This window comes from Euprymna scolopes, chromosome 46 (genome assembly GCF_053919585.1).
Source record: "Euprymna scolopes isolate OS-2025 chromosome 46, ASM5391958v1, whole genome shotgun sequence".
NCBI classification, from domain to species: domain Eukaryota; kingdom Metazoa; phylum Mollusca; class Cephalopoda; order Sepiida; family Sepiolidae; genus Euprymna; species Euprymna scolopes.
Genome location: NC_136527.1, coordinates 71,418,983 through 71,440,561, shown reverse-complemented (window position 1 = coordinate 71,440,561; position 21,579 = coordinate 71,418,983). Strand labels below are relative to the sequence as shown.

Sequence of the window (21,579 nt, the reverse complement as noted above, 5' to 3'; positions counted from 1 at the left end):
GATGTCTTTTTTTTTTTTTCGATTTTTTAAATTTTAATATTGAAGCAGGGTTATTTAAGCCATTTTTCACATGTTTTCAGATGTTTTAATGTTCGTTTTCCTGTTTTTTTTACTTCACTTATTTTTATGTTTTCATTAACACCCTTAAACCTCCACCCATCCACACACCCAAAAACACCCGGGCAATGTCGGGTACCCCCCCCCAGGGTTATTTAAGCCATTTTTCACGTGTTTAATTTTGGTTTTTATTTTTCAGATTTTTTAAAGTTTTAACATTCGTTTTTGTTTTCTTTTTTGTTTTTCCCATTTAACATCGTTCGTTTGCCGTACGTTAGTTTTTTTTGTGTTTTTTTCGATTTTTTTAAGTTTTAAAATATTTACTTCGCTTATTCTTATGTTTTGATTAACACCCTGCCCGAGCACACACACCTCTAAATACCCGGGAATGCTGGGTACCTCCCGCTAGTATATATAGATATGAGAGAGAGAGAGAGAGAGATGTTCGACTACTTTTATTTCATAGAGCGATCTTGACTGCTATCCAAATCCTCTTCTGGAATCCTTTAAGAAATTCAATAATCGATAATTCAATAATAGTATAGAATTTTCCAAAGCACACGTTCATCTGAGAAAGCATAAATTCAAACATCAGACTTTTCTTCATTTTGCTCTCTTTCTATGAATACAAAACTATTTTTTAAGTTTTATTTTTTGAAATTATATTGAAATTTATTGAATTGATTAAAGACCATAATTAAATGAAATCTTGTTGCTAGTTTAATAAATAGAGACATGATCAATAACAACATCAAAGAATCCAGTCATGATCAGCAGAAGCATAGTGACGTTCTTGTGTTTAGATGGAAAGATATCAGTGAAGAATTTCAAAAGATTCAATATATTTTATAAAGTGGTTCTAACATCTGATTGATTTGTTCTTATCACTATAATCCTTTTCATATGCAAAAAATATTGCTACCAAATTTGATAACATCAAACAAATTTTTTGTATCATTTGGATTGTTCGGACTATTGTTCTCATCTTAGTTAAGTTTTTCTTTTTGCAATGTTTTGGCTGATGTAACCTCCCTAACGCAATTAACAATTTTACTCCTTTATACTCTGCACAGCTAGAGTGAATTCCGGGTGATGAAATCAATTTATGAATTATAATTTGTATACATAAATTAAATGCTTATGTATTACATGGAGAAGAAAAAAATGAAATTAAATTGCATTTATTTTTTCACTGATATTCCTGTGTGATGAATAGGGCTATTGTTGTAGACCCATGCTAGGGGTTACAAATGAAAGAAACCACAAGTAGTGTAAAGTGTATAAAATATAATATGTATTTATCATAAAGAATACAGGAGCCACTAAAGTGGTATGAGAGGAACGTGTTCGTAGCATGCGGTTATATTGAAATTTATTGAATTGATTAAAGACCATAATTAAATGAAATCTTGTTGCATCTAAATATTTTTATTAATTAAATGTTAAAGAAATATTTCATTTCCAATTGAAAATTATCATTGAATTCTGTTTCGCTTACATATAAAAAATAATTATGTTTCGTTGATATCCAAATCTTTTTTTCCCCAGAAACTAAGAAACATTATTAGATATGGCATGATTGTCATTTATAAAAATGAAATAATTAAAAAATATTCTCTCCTACAAATTATAAAATAAATGTGGAATATATTTTCATTTCTCAATCCTCCTAGATTTTTTTTAGTTTTATTTCTTGTTTTTTATAAATCAAATCAAATCATCCCGCCTGGACTTTAGCCATCTAACTCTGTCTCGAGCTATTCGCTGCCGTGTGGGACCGAGCTATTCGCTGCCATGTGGGACCTATGTGTTGTTGTATTTTTCTATATCTTCGCTTAGTGGTGTTTGGACTTGAACAGTGGTGTTGATTAGTGTTGTAGACCCGTATTAGGAGTCACAAATGAAAGAAACCACAAGTAGTGTAAAGTGTATAAAACATATGTATTTATTATAAAGAATACAGAAGCCACTAAAGTGGTATGAGATGAACATGTTCATAGCATGTGGTTAAACATGGTATGAATGTCTCCATTTAGTCTCTGAAACCAGTGTTATTCATAGGACTGGTTGATTCCACTTAGTTCTCAAATAGGGGTGATTTATACCCCACAACAATTAGTTGCCGGTACACTAATCTGGAGTTTGGAGCGAACTGACCATTAATTTGTTTAGTTCCGATTTTCTTATCTCTATCCCTGATCTGTTCAGCTAAGTCCTTAGTTTCATAGTCTGCTTTCTTCGCTCATGATCTGTGTGTGTTTTCGCATGTGAGCTTTCAGATTAGCACTCTGTGAAAATGCAGTTCCACAAAATGTACAAGAATAAGGTTTCTCACCAGTGTGGATTCGCATGTGCTGTTTTAAGCCAGAACTACCTGCAAATTTAGAACTGCAAACTTCACAAGCATAAGGTTTTTCACCTCTGTGTATACGCATGTGAAGTTTGAAACCAGAACTGCTTGAAAATGAAGTTTCACAAACTTTACAAGTAAAAGGTTTCTCACCTGTGTGTATTTGCACATGAGTTTTAAGATTTGCATTATCTGAAAATGAATATCCGCAAACTTTACAAGAATATGGTTTCTCTCCTGTGTGAATCCTCATGTGAGTTTTCAAACTGCTGCTTTGTGAAAATGAACTTTTGCAAATTTTACAAGAATAAGGTTTTTCTCCTGTGTGTGTTCGCATATGAATTTTCAGATTGGCATTGTCTGAAACTGCAAATGCACATACATCACAAGAATAACGTTTTTCACCTGTATGCACTTGCAAGTGACGTTTCAGACTGTAATTGCTCGTGAACGCTTTGCCACACACTTTACAAGAATAAGCTTTCTCACCTGTATGAATTCGTTCGTGGGTTTTCAGATTACAGTTCTGTGAAAATGTTTTTCCGCAAACTTTACAGGCAAATGTTTTTTCGCCTATATGAATTTGCATGTGAGTTTTAAGGCTGCCACTCTGTGAAAATGAACTTTCACAAATTTGACAAGAATAAGGTTTCTCACCTGTGTGTGTTTGCACGTGTGTTTTCAGGCTGCCACTTTGTGAAAATGCCTTTCCACAAACATCACAGGAAAAAGGTTTCTCGCCTGTGTGAATTCGCAGGTGAGTTGTCAGTTTGGCACTGCCTGAAAATTTGCTTCCACAAACTTTACAAGGATATTCAGTAGGTGGTTTCTTTTTCATTTTCTGATCTTTTTGTTTTATCTGAGGATGAGGCATTTCACAGTCTCAAATTTTATAAGGTACTAATAGTCTCATAAGTGTGATTGTTGTTTCTCTTGCCTTTTGATCACAAGATATATATGCAAGATAGTTTTTGGAAATTCTTTCTTATGAAAAACTTATTTCATAGTAATCTTTTAATTTATTAGCATTTGAAAATGCAAGTCAACAAATTTTAGACGCATATCGTATCTCACCTTTGTGTTGTCACATACGATTTTCAAGACTGACTGCTAACATGCAAATCTAAAAAACTTAATTATAGCATTTGACGGGTGTTTTCATATCTTTCGGAAACTGAAGTCACTAATAAGCAAACTAAACGGTAGAAAAGTTTTATTTCAAAACTGCTTCTACACTGTTTCTTTAAATGGGATTTTTTTAAAAATAATGATCAATATACATACAAAAAACAGGACTGTATTTTTTTTTCTATATTTAGACTTTTCTTAATTTTATGATACAGTGAATGAAATCATCCTTTCCAATAAGTTTGAATCTGTAATTAAAGAAAAAAATGTTAACATATTTAAAAACATAATTTATATTTTTATACAATCAATTTTCAATACAAATTATCATTTATTTTCAATTATAAACAACTAGTAGTTCAGCCTGGCTTTGCTCACCCCTATGTACTGTTCATAAGTTTATGGGCATATGTATATATTAAAAAGTGTGCATATGTACGGTAATGCCTTTCTATATAATAGACTTCCTTAACTACCATAGAGAAAAGTTGGTAGAGACCGCAGAGGAAAATTTTTTAAAAACTTTGACCCCAATTTTGACCCCTTAACATTTATTGTTTTTGATAATAAACAATTAATGACGCAAATAATTTTTGAAAATTGTTTTATTTTCATTTTATACATATAATTTATCAGTTTTAAATCGTTTTATCCATAAAATCAATATATTTTTTAAGAAAAAATATATTGATTTTTAAAATTATAATACCCTTACTCTTCTCGAATATAAATTCTTCAAAATAAATGCCTAACTATCTGATTTGAAACTTTTTTAGTTTGCACATGGGCAATTATAAACCCAAACTGATTGTCCCAAATCTGGACTAATCAAACAAGAATTTTTCTTATTCCTTTGTGAAATGATTACAAATCTCCAATTTTTACATCTTTTTTAAGAATTACAAGTACAATATAGTTCGGAGAGGAAAAAAAATACATCACCAAGCTTAGGCGATCCATTCACTTTAACAAAAGAAAAAAAATGTCAGAAAATGAGTGTTAATAAATGCATTTCATGTTTCTTTTCCTGATTTGGACTGGTCGACTTATTTAAATACTTAGCTAAAATGAACTTGAGGATTATTTGAAAAGATGATCAATTTTACTCTTATTTAAATACTTAGCTAAAATGAGGATTGTTTTTTTTTTTTTACACAGTGGTCACCACTTATCAAGGCCCGGAAGCCACTCAGGGATAAGGGCTATTGCAAGTACATTACTTTAGTGTGGAGATTTGATGAAGTGTTTACTTAAGGGGGCGGTTCATTAGGAATTTGTTAACGTTGGACTTGAAGACATCCAAGTTGTAGTCAGGTGGGAAGCAGGCAGACGGAACAGAGTTCCACAGGCGTGCAGTTCTAAGAAAGAAGCTTTGTTCATGGAATCCATGTTTTGATTTAGGCACAGATAAAGAGTGGGGAAAATTATTGACAGTAGTTTCAGCCAGACGGGTGTTACTCGTGAAAGATTGGCGAGGGGGGACCAGAGATTGGAGTTCAGACGAGCACCTGCCATGAAAAAATAATGATAAAACAAGGATAGGCTCGCGACGTCTCTTCTGTGGGAGAGAGGTTGCAGGGTAGAGAAAACAGCATCCCCCACTAAGCCACAAAGTCTATTTTGTACTCTGTCAAGGCAGGATAGGCTGTTTTTCGCAGCTCCTGCCCAGATATGGCAGCAGTATTCCATCCTTGGACGTACTTGGCTTTTATATAGATAGAGAATTGCATCAGTAGTGAGATATCTTCTGGAGCGGTAGAAGGATCCCACCATCTTTCCAGTGACCTTGGCAACAGACTTGATATACGTGATCCAGATGAAAAGATGATCTACTCCTGGCAATTACTCCTTCCCTTAGGCTTTCCATATGTTCTCAGGATCATACAATTTACTCAATGCTATAAAGAGTGTTGTCTTAAGTTAAGTGTCAGGCAAGGTCTGGTAAAAGAAAGCTGATAACCGCTACTGCATAGCAGTGGTGGATGTACTAAAGAAATTAAATATCTGTCAATTTTCAAAGCTGCCTATAGACCCAATGGCAATAGGATTGTGGAAAAAAAAAACACACCAGATAATAAAGACAGTGGCAGAGAGAGGAGTACCTCACCCGAGCAAGCTATCTACTGGTGCAATATGTCGCCTAGATCAGGACAAGTGCAAGAGACAGTTCCACATCTGTCGATATTCACATACTCTTCAAGGCATCCCAGGATTCTTCCAGCAAGCAGGGAGACAGAAACAGCAGGGACCATCAAACTTAGAGATAAAGTATGGGTGAAGCCCCCAGGGTCACGATGTACCACACAGTGAAACAGAAGAGGTGTGACTGGAAGTAATATGGGCAACAATATTGTGGTAGACGGGGTACCAAGATATATTCTGGATATCAGGCTAGTTGAAAGTGAGACAATGGAAAGTGATGTGCAGCAAGAGAGTGGTGAGACACTTGAGAGGCCGAGTAGGGAAAGACGACCGCCACAGTTAATGAGGGAGTACGAAAGTTGATCTAGTGATCCGGGGGGGGGCATCTTTTCTTAAGTTAAGGAAACAGAAGTCTTACAAAGTGTGTGTGTCGGTCAAGGTCAGGCGATAAAAAGACATTAAAAATTGCGCCTGTGGTTTGTAAGAGGATTGTAGTGCATCTATAGCAGTGTCAGAAACCGATCTTAAGAATGCGTGAAAAAAAATTGAATAATTCGACCTCCTATCTTTATAAGCTTATAACTACTCGAAAAATGTAATTCAAACCCTATTTTTTTTCAATTAAAAGAACAAAGACCAAATTTATAAAAAAATAATAGGTTTAATAGCAAATTATGCAATGTTTGTTTTTATGAGCAACAACATTGTGGTAGATGGGGTACCAAGATATATTCTGGATATCAGGCCAGTTGAAAGTGAGACAATGGAAAGTGATGTGCAGCAAAGGAGTGGTGAGACGACACCTCGGAGGCTGAGTAGGGAAAGATGACTGCCACAGTTAATGAGGGAGTATTAAAGGTAATCTAGAGATCAGGAAGGGCATATTGTCTTATATATTTTATTGAACGAGAAACAATTGAACATACAAAACGTACAAACAATAATGATTCAATTCAACAAAATTAGGCACAAGGCCCTATAAGAAATTGGGAGGGTACGGGGTCTTTGTGACTATTTGACAGATGAGACTTTGGAGTCTTACTCTTGACTGGCAACATTTACCAAAATACCTCATTCACTCTATGGATCTTAAACTAACTAATAAATCCCCAGCGTTTAAGAATCAAAACCATATTTACAATTTATAAACAGTTGTCTGTGTGTTTGTGTATGCATCTTTTTTTTTTTTTTATATTAATTTTGTGTGTGTGTGTGAAAAAATAAAGTACAATTTTATTAGAAAATAAAAAGTTTTTGAATTAAGAGAAAGATTGTTCGTGGAGAGGAGAAACTGTGTTGTGTGTGCATTTTTTTTTTTTTTTGTATATGCATGTGTGAGAAAATAAAGTTCGATTTCATTGGCAAAATAAAAGTTTTTGAATTTCTTAGTATAAAAATTTCGTGGAGTGGGAAAAAGCTAGCTAAAAAAGTTCATTTCAAAAAAGAAGAATACATACTACTGTGTTGTTAGTAAGGCCCCCCTGTACTATTCTATTTGGCTAGATCCCCCACTGTTTTCCGGGGCATATTGTCTTATGTTAAGGAAACAGAAGTCTTACCACGTGTGAGTGTGTCAGGTGCGGTTCGGCAAAAAAGAGAGAGATTATAGATAGCGCCTGCAGTTTTATAAGCTGTGGTCTCGCAAATATGCAAATGTGAAAGATAGGCTGTATAAAAGCAGCCCAAGTTGAGAAGTAGGATTGTGGCCTTTGATGATTGTTGGATTTCTAGCCACGTGTTTGGGGTGCCCTGTTATGACTTCTCACGAGTTGATCAACGAAAGTACAAAGAGTTAAAATCAACTTTTAGAAAATACTGCCAAACATTATGTTGTGGACTCTATCAGAGAACCGCATTTTATCCTAATGAAAACACTTGCATGACCATGTTCATTTATTATTATTTGCTGTGATCAACATGCTTTTTGTGCCTGGTGCAAACTTGCCGTGATCACCATCATGGATTTGCATCCAAATAAAACCACACGTCCAATTCATAAAAAACAATTAACAAATGCTTATTTTTTTTATAGATAAAAATGATTGAATTGTAACTTGCAAAGGAAATACCAGTTCAACTTGACACAACCCTAAATCAACTGTTTCCTTGAACATTCAACTCTAACTTATTGCCTTTCCTAGAGGGTCAACTCTAAATGCTTTTCATACCAATTTCCTGAAATCCCTTCACTTCTGATTGTAGATCTTATATATTAGTTTTTATAAGTGGCTATCATTCGACTATCTAGAGCTGACTACTCTCTCCAGTGGAGATGATGGCTATAAAATGTCCATTTAAAGACATCTGCAGATCATTTTATGCATTAACTTTTTCGAATAAGTTTGTTTCAACATGGTTTTCTGGTTAACAAATTATTTTATTAAAAAAAAAAAAATTCTTGCGTAGCCAGACATTTTCCATTCTCAGTGCTCCCTTTTTTCCTTTGGCCGAGCATCTGTAAATCGCGACGTCAGCCATTCTCACGCATCACTAAATCATGCAGCTCAGCTTCTTTTTTTTTTTACATAGCAGTCACCACTTATCAAGGCCAGAATCCACTCGAGGATAAGGGTTAAAAGTGTACAGTAGTCAATGGGACACTATCATAGTAATCGTTAGAAGTGTAAATTTGATTTGGTAAATTGGATTACTTAAATGGAACGGCTCATCAAGAACTTGTTTACATTGGACTTGAAGACATCCATATGGTAGTCAGTTGGAAAGCAGGCATGAAAGCTTTGTTCATGGAATCTATGTTTACGTTTAGTCACAGGCACAGATATTGAGTGGGAAAAATATTGATAGTGGTTTCAGCTAGACGAGTCTTTCTCATGAAAGTTTAGTGTGGGTGTACCATAGATTGAAGCTCAGACGAACCTAAAAAATCTATTTTGAACTGTCAAGGCAAGATGAGGTCTTTCTAGCAGCTTCTGCCGAAATGTGGCAACAATACTTCATCCTTGGACATACCTGGCTCTTATACAAGTAGAAAATTGAATCAGCAGTGAGATATCTACTGGATCGACAGAAGAATCCTATTTTTCCAGCGACCTTGACAACGGATTTGATATACATGTTCCATTTCAGATTAGGAGTAAAGATCAAGCCCAGAAGCTTGTCAAAACATGAAGCCTCCCCAAGACGAGAGCCATTTATTTCAATTGATGCCAGATGGGGATCAGAACGTTGATGATGCAAAAATAGAAGCTTGGTTTTAGATGCATTAAAAGTAACCAACCACTTCTTTCCTCATTGTACCATGTGCTTAAGATCAGGGGAGAGAATCAGACAGAACTTGGTTGTTTACGGCCTTTGATGTGCTGCCATAGCTGTTCGTGTCGTCAGCATAAATGATCTAAGGATGTGATTTGGAAGATCATCAATGTAGATCAGTCAGAGAGTAACATAGGATGGTTGCCTGAGGGACTCCAGCATTAATACTGTGAGCTTCTGATTTCTGCCTATTAATCACTACTCTTATGAACTCTATCAGGGAGAAATGATTTAATAATTGAGAAGACATTCTTACATTTGTCATAGCAATTCTGCATCCAGGTGTATTTTTCAAAATACATCTATCTCAACCACATGAGTAAACATTTTATTACATTCTGGCTGTAAAAATACAAATTATCTCGAAGTACATTTTGAATTGGTTTTCATTCAGAAATTTTTGCTACAAAGAGAAAGCTACTTTCCTGTAAAAGTTATGAGAACGTTTTTTTTTTTTTTTGAGAAGCTGTTACCATTGCTAAAAGAAACATAACTGAATGTCTATAATTCAAACTACTTACAATCTCATTTAACATGAAATAGAACCAATTAAACATGAAATAGAACCAATTAAACATGAAATAGAACCAATTAAACATGAAATAGAACCAATTAAACATGAAATAAAACCAATTAAACATGAAATAGAACCAATTAAACATGAAATAGAATCAATTAAACATGAAATCAGATCATACGGTATCACTGGTAGAATACTTAACATAATTAAATCCTTCTTAGATAAGAGAAAAATCAAGATTGTCCTCGGCGGCCGTACATCTAAACAATATGATATAAATGTGGGAGTGCCTCAGGGGTCTATCCTTGAACCTCTATTATTCCTAATATTCATAAATGACCTCCCTGAAAAAATTGTTTGTGAGATGGGTATATATGCTGATAACACCACGCTCTATAACAGACACAGCAGGAAAACAAATGAACACATATCTAAAGAAATGGCAGAAACACTAGAGGATGACCTCTGATCTGTAGTGGAATGGGGACAAAAATGGATGGTCACATTCAATGCTGCCAAGACTAAACTTGTTTCCTTCAATAATTACAAGAAACCTTCTCTACCACCAATAGCAATGGCCAAAGACTATTTATCTGAAAGTACATCTTTTAAACTCCTCGGCCTAACATTCACAGGAAACATGAGTTGGAACAATTACATTAAGAGTTACAACAGGAAATGGAATCAATTCAACATGAAATGGAATCAATTCAACATGAAATGGAATCAATACGTGTTCCATTTAAGATCAGGAGTAAAGGTCAAGCTCAGAAGCTTGTCAAAACTTGAGGCCTCCCCAAGACGAGAGCCATTCATTTAAATTGATGCCATATGGGGATCAGAACATTGATGATGTAAAGATAAAAGCTTGGTTTTGGATGCATTAAAAGTAACCAGCCACTCCTTTCCCCATTGTACCATGTGCTTAAGATCAGGGGAGAGAATCAGACAGAACTTGGTTGTTTATGGCCTTTGATGTGCTGCCATAGCTGTTCGTGTCATCAGCATAAATGATCTAAGGATGTGATTTGGAAGATCATCAATGTAGATCAGTCAGAGAGTAACCTAGGATGGTTGCCTGAGGGACTCCAGCATTAATACTGTGAGCTTCTGATTTCTGCCTATTAATCACTACTCTTATGAACTCTATCAGGGAGAAATGATTTAATAATTGAGAAGACATTCTTACATTTGTCATAGCAATTTTGCATCCAGGTGTATTTTTCAAAATACATCTATCTCAACCACATGAGTAAACATTTTATTACATTCTGGCTGTAAAAATACAAATAATCTAGAAGTACACTTTGAATTGGTTTTCATTCAGAAATTTTTGCTACAAAGAGAAAGCTACTTTCCTGTAAAAGTTATGAGAACGTTTTTTTTTTTTTTGAGAAGCTGTTACCATTGCTAATAGAAACATAACTGAATGTCTATAATTCAAACTACTTACAATCTCATTTAACATGAAATAGAATCAATTAAACATGAAATAGAATCAATTAAACATGAAATAGAACCAATTAAACATGAAATAGAACCAATTAAACATGAAATAAAACCAATTAAACATGAAATAGAACCAATTAAACATGAAATAGAACAAATTAAACATGAAATAGAACAAATTAAACATGAAATAGAACAAATTAAACATGAAATCAGATCATACGGTGTCACTCAAAGAATATTTAACATAATTAAATCCTTCTTAGATAAGAGAAAAATCAAGATTGTCCTCGACGGCCGTATATCTAAACAATATGATATAAATGCGGGAGTGCCTCAGGGGTCTATCCTTGAACCTCTATTATTCCTAATATTCATAAATAACCTCGCTGAAAAAATTGTTTGTGAGATGGGTATATATGCTGATAACACCACGCTCTATAACAGACACAACAGGAAAACAAATGAACACATATCTAAAGAAATGGCAGAAACACTAGAGGATGACCTCTGATCTCTAGTAGAATGGGGACAAAAATGGATGGTCAAATTCATTGCTGCCAAGACTAAACTTGTTTCCTTCAATAATTACAAGACACCTTCTCTACCACCAATAGCAATGGCCAAAGACTATTTATCTGAAAGTACATCTTTTAAACTCCTTGGCCTAACGTTCACAGGAAACATGAGTTGGAACAATTGCATTGAGAGTTACAACATGAAATGGAATCAATTCAACATGAAATGGAATCAATTCAACATGAAATGGAATCAATACGTGTTCCATTTAAGATCAGGAGTAAAGGTCAAGCTCAGAAGCTTGTCAAAACTTGAGGCCTCCCCAAGACGAGAGCCATTCATTTAAATTGATGCCATATGGGGATCAGAACGTTGATGATGCAAGAATAGAAGCTTGGTTTTAGATGCATTAAAAGTAACCAACCAATTCTTTCCTCATTGTACCATGTGCTTAAGATCAGGGGAGAGAATCAGACAGAACTTGGTTGTTTATGGCCTTTGATGTGCTGCCATAGCTGTTAGTGTCATCAGCATAAATGATCTAAGGATGTGATTTGGAAGATCATCAATGTAGATCAGTCAGAGAGTAACCTAGGATGGTTGCCTGAGGGACTCCAGCATTAATACTGTGAGCTTCTGATTTCTGCCCACCAATCACTACTCTTATGAACTCTATCAGGGAGAAATGATTTAATAATTGAGAAGACATTCTTACATTTGTCATAGCAATTCTGCATCCAGGTGTATTTTTCAAAATACATCTATCTCAACCACATGAGTAAACATTTTATTACATTCTGGCTGTAAAAATACAAATTATCTCGAAGTACATTTTGAATTGGTTTTCATTCAGAAATTTTTGCTACAAAGAGAAAGCTACTTTCCTGTAAAAGTTATGAGAACGTTTTTTTTTTTTTTTGAGAAGCTGTTACCATTGCTAAAAGAAACATAACTGAATGTCTATAATTCAAACTACTTACAATCTAATTTAACATGAAATAGAATCAATTAAACATGAAATAAAACCAATTAAACATGAAATAGAACCAATTAAACATGAAATAAAACCAATTAAACATGAAATAGAACCAATTAAACATGAAATAGAACCAATTAAACATGAAATAGAACAAATTAAACATGAAATAGAACAAATTAAACATGAAATCAGATCATACGGTGTCACTCAAAGAATATTTAACATAATTAAATCCTTCTTAGATAAGAGAAAAATCAAGATTGTCCTCGACGGCCGTATATCTAAACAATATGATATAAATGCGGGAGTGCCTCAGGGGTCTATCCTTGAACCTCTATTATTCCTAATATTCATAAATAACCTCGCTGAAAAAATTGTTTGTGAGATGGGTATATATGCTGATAACACCACGCTCTATAACAGACACAACAGGAAAACAAATGAACACATATCTAAAGAAATGGCAGAAACACTAGAGGATGACCTCTGATCTCTAGTAGAATGGGGACAAAAATGGATGGTCAAATTCATTGCTGCCAAGACTAAACTTGTTTCCTTCAATAATTACAAGACACCTTCTCTACCACCAATAGCAATGGCCAAAGACTATTTATCTGAAAGTACATCTTTTAAACTCCTTGGCCTAACGTTCACAGGAAACATGAGTTGGAACAATTGCATTGAGAGTTACAACATGAAATGGAATCAATTCAACATGAAATGGAATCAATTCAACATGAAATGGAATCAATACGTGTTCCATTTAAGATCAGGAGTAAAGGTCAAGCTCAGAAGCTTGTCAAAACTTGAGGCCTCCCCAAGACGAGAGCCATTCATTTAAATTGATGCCATATGGGGATCAGAACGTTGATGATGCAAAAATAGAAGCTTGGTTTTAGATGCATTAAAAGTAACCAACCACTTCTTTCCTCATTGTACCATGTGCTTAAGATCAGGGGAGAGAATCAGACAGAACTTGGTTGTTTACGGCCTTTGATGTGCTGCCATAGCTGTTAGTGTCATCAGCATAAATGATCTAAGGATGTGATTTGGAAGATCATCAATGTAGATCAGTCAGAGAGTAACCTAGGATGGTTGCCTGAGGGACTCCAGCATTAATACTGTGAGCTTCTGATTTCTGCCCACCAATCACTACTCTTATGAACTCTATCAGGGAGAAATGATTTAATAATTGAGAAGACATTCTTACATTTGTCATAGCAATTCTGCATCCAGGTGTATTTTTCAAAATACATCTATCTCAACCACATGAGTAAACATTTTATTACATTCTGGCTGTAAAAATACAAATTATCTCGAAGTACATTTTGAATTGGTTTTCATTCAGAAATTTTTGCTACAAAGAGAAAGCTACTTTCCTGTAAAAGTTATGAGAACGTTTTTTTTTTTTTGAGAAGCTGTTACCATTGCTAAAAGAAACATAACTGAATGTCTATAATTCAAACTACTTACAATCTAATTTAACATGAAATAGAATCAATTAAACATGAAATAGAACCAATTAAACATGAAATAGAACCAATTAAACATGAAATAGAACCAATTAAACATGAAATAAAACCAATTAAACATGAAATAAAACCAATTAAACATGAAATAGAACCAATTAAACATGAAATAGAACCAATTAAACATGAAATAAAACCAATTAAACATGAAATAGAACCAATTAAACATGAAATAGAACCAATTAAACATGAAATAGAACCAATTAAACATGAAATAGAACAAATTAAACATGAAATAGAACAAATTAAACATGAAATAGAACAAATTAAACATGAAATCAGATCATACGGTGTCACTCAAAGAATATTTAACATAATTAAATCCTTCTTAGATAAGAGAAAAATCAAGATTGTCCTCGACGGCCGTATATCTAAACAATATGATATAAATGCGGGAGTGCCTCAGGGGTCTATCCTTGAACCTCTATTATTCCTAATATTCATAAATAACCTCGCTGAAAAAATTGTTTGTGAGATGGGTATATATGCTGATAACACCACGCTCTATAACAGACACAACAGGAAAACAAATGAACACATATCTAAAGAAATGGCAGAAACACTAGAGGATGACCTCTGATCTCTAGTAGAATGGGGACAAAAATGGATGGTCAAATTCATTGCTGCCAAGACTAAACTTGTTTCCTTCAATAATTACAAGACACCTTCTCTACCACCAATAGCAATGGCCAAAGACTATTTATCTGAAAGTACATCTTTTAAACTCCTTGGCCTAACGTTCACAGGAAACATGAGTTGGAACAATTGCATTGAGAGTTACAACATGAAATGGAATCAATTCAACATGAAATGGAATCAATTCAACATGAAATGGAATCAATACGTGTTCCATTTAAGATCAGGAGTAAAGGTCAAGCTCAGAAGCTTGTCAAAACTTGAGGCCTCCCCAAGACGAGAGCCATTCATTTAAATTGATGCCATATGGGGATCAGAACGTTGATGATGCAAAAATAGAAGCTTGGTTTTAGATGCATTAAAAGTAACCAACCACTTCTTTCCTCATTGTACCATGTGCTTAAGATCAGGGGAGAGAATCAGACAGAACTTGGTTGTTTACGGCCTTTGATGTGCTGCCATAGCTGTTAGTGTCATCAGCATAAATGATCTAAGGATGTGATTTGGAAGATCATCAATGTAGATCAGTCAGAGAGTAACCTAGGATGGTTGCCTGAGGGACTCCAGCATTAATACTGTGAGCTTCTGATTTCTGCCCACCAATCACCACTCTTATGAACTCTATCAGGGAGAAATGATTTAATAATTGAGAAGACATTCTTACATTTGTCATAGCAATTCTGCATCCAGGTGTATTTTTCAAAATACATCTATCTCAACCACATGAGTAAACATTTTATTACATTCTGGCTGTAAAAATACAAATTATCTCGAAGTACATTTTGAATTGGTTTTCATTCAGAAATTTTTGCTACAAAGAGAAAGCTACTTTCCTGTAAAAGTTATGAGAACGTTTTTTTTTTTTTTTGAGAAGCTGTTACCATTGCTAAAAGAAACATAACTGAATGTCTATAATTCAAACTACTTACAATCTAATTTAACATGAAATAGAATCAATTAAACATGAAATAGAATCAATTAAACATGAAATAGAATCAATTAAACATGAAATAGAATCAATTAAACATGAAATAGAATCAATTAAACATGAAATAGAATCAATTAAACATGAAATAGAACCAATTAAACATGAAATAGAACCAATTAAACATGAAATAGAACCAATTAAACATGAAATAAAACCAATTAAACATGAAATAGAATCAATTAAACATGAAATCAAATCATACGCAATCACTGGTAGAATACTTAACATAATTAAATCCTTCTTAGATAAGAGAAAAATCAAGATTGTCCTCGACGGCCGTATATCTAAACAATATGATATAAATGCGGGAGTGCCTCAGGGGTCTATCCTTGAACCTCTATTATTCCTAATATTCATAAATAACCTCCCTGAAAAAATTGTTTGTGAGATGGGTATATATGCTGATAACACCACGCTCTATAACAGACACAACAGGAAAACAAATGAACACATATCTAAAGAAATGACAGAAACACTAGAGGATGACCTCTGATCTGTAGTGGAATGGGGACAAAAATGGATGGTCACATTCAATGCTGCCAAGACTAAACTTGTTTCCTTCAATAATTACAAGAAACCTTCTCTACCACCAATAGCAATGGCCAAAGACTATCTATCTGAAAGTACATCTTTTAAACTCCTCGGCCTAACGTTCACAGGAAACATGTGTTGGAACAATTGCATTGAGAGTTACAACATGAAATGGAATCAATTCAACATGAAATGGAATCAATTCAACATGAAATAGAATCAATACGGGTTCCATTTAAGATCAGGAGTAAAGGTCAAACTCAGAAGTTTGTCAAAACTTGAGGCCTCCCCAAGACAAGAGCCATTCATTTAAATTGATGCCATATGGGGATCAAAATGTTGATGATGTAAAGATAAAAGCTTGGTTTTAGATGCATTAAAAGTAACCAGCCACTCCTTTCCCCATTGTACAACGTGATCAACATTAAAGGAGAGAGAATCGGAGAGAACTTGGTCATTTACTGTCTTAGATGTGCCACCATACTTCAAAACGTGTGTGTGTGGGGGGGACTTTGTTTTAAAGATTTGCTTTGAAAAAGTCTTACTGTTAAATATTATCTAATTTATTATTTCCCGACATTTTAAGGCTGTTTACACACACACACACACAAAAAGCTAGGGTGGACCTGTATAATGCACACTTCCACCTTGTATTTTTGGTACTTGTACAGTTTAATCAAGGCATTAAAAAATGAAAATATCGAAAAAAGGTTATATTGTACGTATCCGTTTTGGACTGAAGATCTAAAAAAAACATTTTATTTAATTTGATCAAGTAATTTTTTTTTTTCTTTACAGCAAAAAAACATGTTCTTTTGAAAGCGCATTGAAGTCAGCCATTGTGAAATTTGCTGAACACACCACAGGGAGATAACTCAATGTAAAGTGCCGACACTCCCTCCCCATCTTTAATTCTAGCTTTTCTTCCTAAAAATCGAACCTTTTATTTGGTATCATAACAAATTGTTTTTTTGCATTAAAAAAACCCCAAAAAAACCTACTTGATGAAATTAATAGGTACAAGACACCCTCCCCTCCCCATGTTAAGAATGGCTTTTTAAATAATAACATTATTTCAGCACGGATCACTCTCTGCATGAGTACCAAAAAAAAAAAAAATATTGATGAAATTAAGTGAAATTTTTTCCAGAGAACTTTGTTCCATAATAGATACATGCAATATATAACCTTTTTTTTCGATATTATCATTTTTTAATGTCTTGACTAAACTGTACAAGTACCGTATTTTATTTATAACTATAACATATTAAAAACTACATAACAACACAAAAAATGAACCACATTGTTTTTTTTTTTTAGAAAACTTTCTTATTTCAAATGTCTGCTAAAGATTCCTCCGCAATGTGCCAAGTCACTTTATTACCCGAACACATCATGTAAGAAAAGCGTTAATGAAAGCAGTGAAATGGTGCAAAATAATCTCAGGGTCAAGGGCTAATACCATGCAAACGGTAAATTTGCAACAAGTTTGAATGCCAGATTCATTCTCAGCGGCCTCGATAACCTCTAAAAACACAAACTATAATGGTTGGCATTGTATTATAGTAAGAATAAACATTTACCTGTAATTATATTTTCAGTTTTCTAATAAAACACATTTGCACGTTTTATTTGTAACCCAGAACATTCCAAGACAATAATGACAATTTTGTCCTTTTAAGCTGAAAATCAGTATCGGAAAATCAAACTAAAAGATAAAACGGTACTTGTACAGTTTAATCAAAACATTAAAAGGAAAATATCAAAAAAAAAAAAAAAAAGTTATATTGTCCATATCCGTTATGGCACAAAGTTCTCCGAAAAAAAAAAAATTTACTTAATTTGATCAAGTATTTTTTTTTTGTTTTTTTTGCAGCGTAAAGACATTTTGTTATGATACCAATTGAAAGGTAGCCATGTTTTCATTTTTAAGAAGAAAAGTTAGGTACTTGTACAGTTTAATCAAGACATTAAAAATCAAAATATCGAAAAAAGTTTACATTGTATGTATCCGTTATGGAATGAAGTTCTCTGAAAAAAAAAATTTCACTTAATTTCATCAAGTAGTTTTTTTTTTTACAGCAAAAAAACAATTTGTTTTGATACCGAGCAAAAGGTTCGACTTTTTAGGAAGAAAAGCTATTATTAAAGATGGGGAGGGAGTGTCGGCGCTTTAACTTTGACAAAATAGTTAGAAACTCGCTCAATATGTAACCGTGACATATATTCGGTGGGGTTTTAACAGTATTTTGTCTAGTTTTTTATTTTTAACTCATTTTCCCAAACTTACCTTGTCAAAAAGTGTCGGTCGTCATTTTTAACTTTTCGATACATCGGTAAACACTGTATGTTTTTCGAGCTGAATAAACATGTTACATTAAATAAAAAAAAAACACTAAAACATATCCAATTAGGTAGAAAAGTAACTTATCTTGCCTTTGATAACATTTATTTGTTATATATTTATTTTTTGACAACTTTTTCGCATCTAGGTGTACAGTAATAGAAACACCGATATTTTCATTTTTTAATGTCTTAATTAAACTGTACAAGCACTGCTAAAACAAAGAAATTGGGGTTTGTATTACTGTACACATAGATTCGAAAAAGTTGTCAAAAAACAAATGTATAACAAATAAATGTTATCAAAGGCAAGATAAGTTACTTTTCTACCAAACTGGATATATTTTTAGTGTTTTTATTCAATGTAACATGTTTATTCAGCTCGAAAACCATAGTGTTTACCGATGTATTAGAAAATCCAAGATGGCGTCTGACTCTCTCTTTAACACGGTAAGTTTAGGAAAAGATGTTATAAATAAAAAACCGGATAAAATACTGTCAAAAACTCGCTCAATATATGTTACCGTGACATAGGTTGACATATATTCGGCGGGTTTTTAACCGTATTTTGTCTAGTTTTTATTTATAACACCTTTTCCCAAACTTACCGTGTTAAAGAGGGAATGAGGCGCCATCTTGAATTTTCGAATACATCGGTAAACACTGTATGTTTTTCGAGCTGAATAAACATGTTACGTTTAATAAAAACACGAAAAATATACCCAGTTAGGTAGAAAAGTAACTTATCTCGCCTTTGATAACATTTATTTGTTATATATGTGTTTTTTGACAATTTTTTCGAATCTATGTGTACAGTAATACAAACCCAGAAATTTAAATCCATCAGTTATTCTTATCGAAAAAGTAATGCATTGCCAGGAAACCAAATTGACTGGTATTTGATTTATGAAAATACAAAAATGAGCGGTGAAAAAAAAAAAAAAAAAGAAAGAGAAAAAGAAAAAGGGAAAAAAAAACAAAAAGGAAAATTATACTTACAATACATTTTGTTACATACTTTGGTGGTTAGAGTGATTTCATAGAAAAAAAATACTAAATAAATAAAATATTTTACAATTAAATTTCTTTCAAAGAGTGGTTAATTTTTCATTTTGTTATGTGTATTATTTATGGCGGAACTTAGCATTGTTACGAGTTACTATGAGGATTCAATCATAATAAAATGTGACGGGTTAAGAAGAAAGTGTCATGGCGGACATCGAAATAATCATTATTACCCATAATGCAATGTCTACTTCCGCCTAATTAGTCTATTTATTTATCCGACTATTTAAACAATTTTGTTTTTTTAATCATCATTATTATTAATCAGTTTAAGTTAATATAACAACAGAGGCGGCATTACGGTAATGGTACTTTAGTAAAACTCGAAAACTTATAAAAGTCGATATTTCCAATGTGAACGGTAGGTACCTCCAACGCTCGCCACAGTTTTAACCCCCACCCCGCTATATGTAACACGATGTAATTGTAATTTGATATTATCATCCTAACTTTTTTACCGTTTAATAGAAAAAGCATCAAATAAACTGCTAATATTTAAAAAAAAAAAAAAACTTTGGGTTTGTATTACTGTACACATAGATTCGAAAAAGTTGTCAAAAACAAATATATAACAAATAAATGTTATCAAAGGCAAGATAAGTTACTTTTCTGCCAAACTGGATATATTTTTCGTGTTTTTATTAAATGTAACATATTTATTCAGCTCGAAAAACATACAGTGTTTACCGATGTATTGGAAAATTCAAGATGGCGTCTCACACCCTCTTTAACACCGTAAATTTGGAAAAAGGGGTTATAAATAAAAAACTATACAAAATACTATTAAAAACCCGCCGAATATATGTCAACCTATGTCACAGTAACATGTATTGAGCGAGTTTCTAACAGTATTTTATCCGGTTTTTTTATTTATAGCATCTTTTCCCAAACTTACCGTGTTCAAGAGAGAATCAGACTCCATCTTGAATGTTCCAATACATCGGTAAACACTGTATAGTTTTCGAGCTGAATAAACATGTTACATTGAGTAAAAACACGAAAAATATATCCAGTTAGGTAGAAAAGTAACTTATCTTGCCTTTGATAACATTTATTTGTTATATATTTGTTTTTTGACAACTTTTTCGAATCTATGTGTACAGTAATACACACCCAAAACTTTTTTTTACAGCATACAAAAATAATGAAAATGCGAGACAAAAATCGTGTTTACATTATCAACGTTCCTAGTGACGTTTTTTTAAGCCGTTAGTTTGAAAATTCTAGTAAAAATCAAATAAAAATCATATTTTCCTGAAATTTTCGATATTCAATCATTATTAAATAAACTTGCATATTAAAAGTATGTTTTGTTAAATATATTAGCGCAAATATATTTTTTAAATGTTCTACACCCCCCTATATATTCCATGGTCCGAAAAATAAGCAAAATAAATGTGAGTTGATAAAAGTTTCAACATTTTTTAAAGCTGAAAAGATCAAATAATCAAAAAATAGTAATATATATATATATATATATATATATATATATATATATATATATATATATATATATATATATATATATATATATATATATATATATATATATATAAAACATCCTGTTATTTAGTTGTAAATAAAATTGGACATAAATTCAATATTATGTTAAAAAAAAACAAAAAAAAAAACACTTTCTGGATATTTTTTTCTTGGTAATATAATTATTCGAATTACAACAACAAAAACCAATTCTAAAAATAACTATTTTTAAAAAGTTTTAAATGATATTAAATTCTAATATTACGCGATATGAAGTTTAAATGGATTTTTTAATAACAGGTTTCCAATAATAAAAATATATATTCATATAAAAGAATATAAGACTTGAGATAATAAAAATTGTAAATCCAAAATCAACTTTAAAAAACTTCGTTTGGATTTTATTATTTAAACTGATAGAGGGTTGGGTTGTTCTTATGTTAGGCGTTTTTTTTTTTCAAAAATGTACGGAGGCTTGTAAAGAACATTATTTTTAAATACATGTGTCAACAGAATATGTTAAAATTAATATTATTTTATGAACTTTAGTCTGTGTAGTTAGTTCGTTAATAAAAATGTATTTGTTTT

General features: G+C 32.8%; 1 protein-coding gene across 1 annotated transcript; it reads right to left on the bottom strand.

Annotated features, from left to right (window-relative positions):
• Positions 1 to 284: 284 nt before the first annotated feature.
• LOC145270109 (uncharacterized) lies at positions 285 to 19,687 on the bottom strand. The gene is made up of 2 exons (XM_080125712.1): positions 19,444 to 19,687; positions 285 to 3,783 (listed from the first exon to the last, which is right to left on the bottom strand). Exon 2 carries the CDS (start codon positions 3,279 to 3,281, stop codon positions 2,280 to 2,282), a length of 1,002 nt encoding a protein of 333 aa, XP_079981838.1. The 5' UTR covers positions 3,282 to 3,783; positions 19,444 to 19,687; the 3' UTR covers positions 285 to 2,279.
• Positions 19,688 to 21,579: the final 1,892 nt, after the last annotated feature.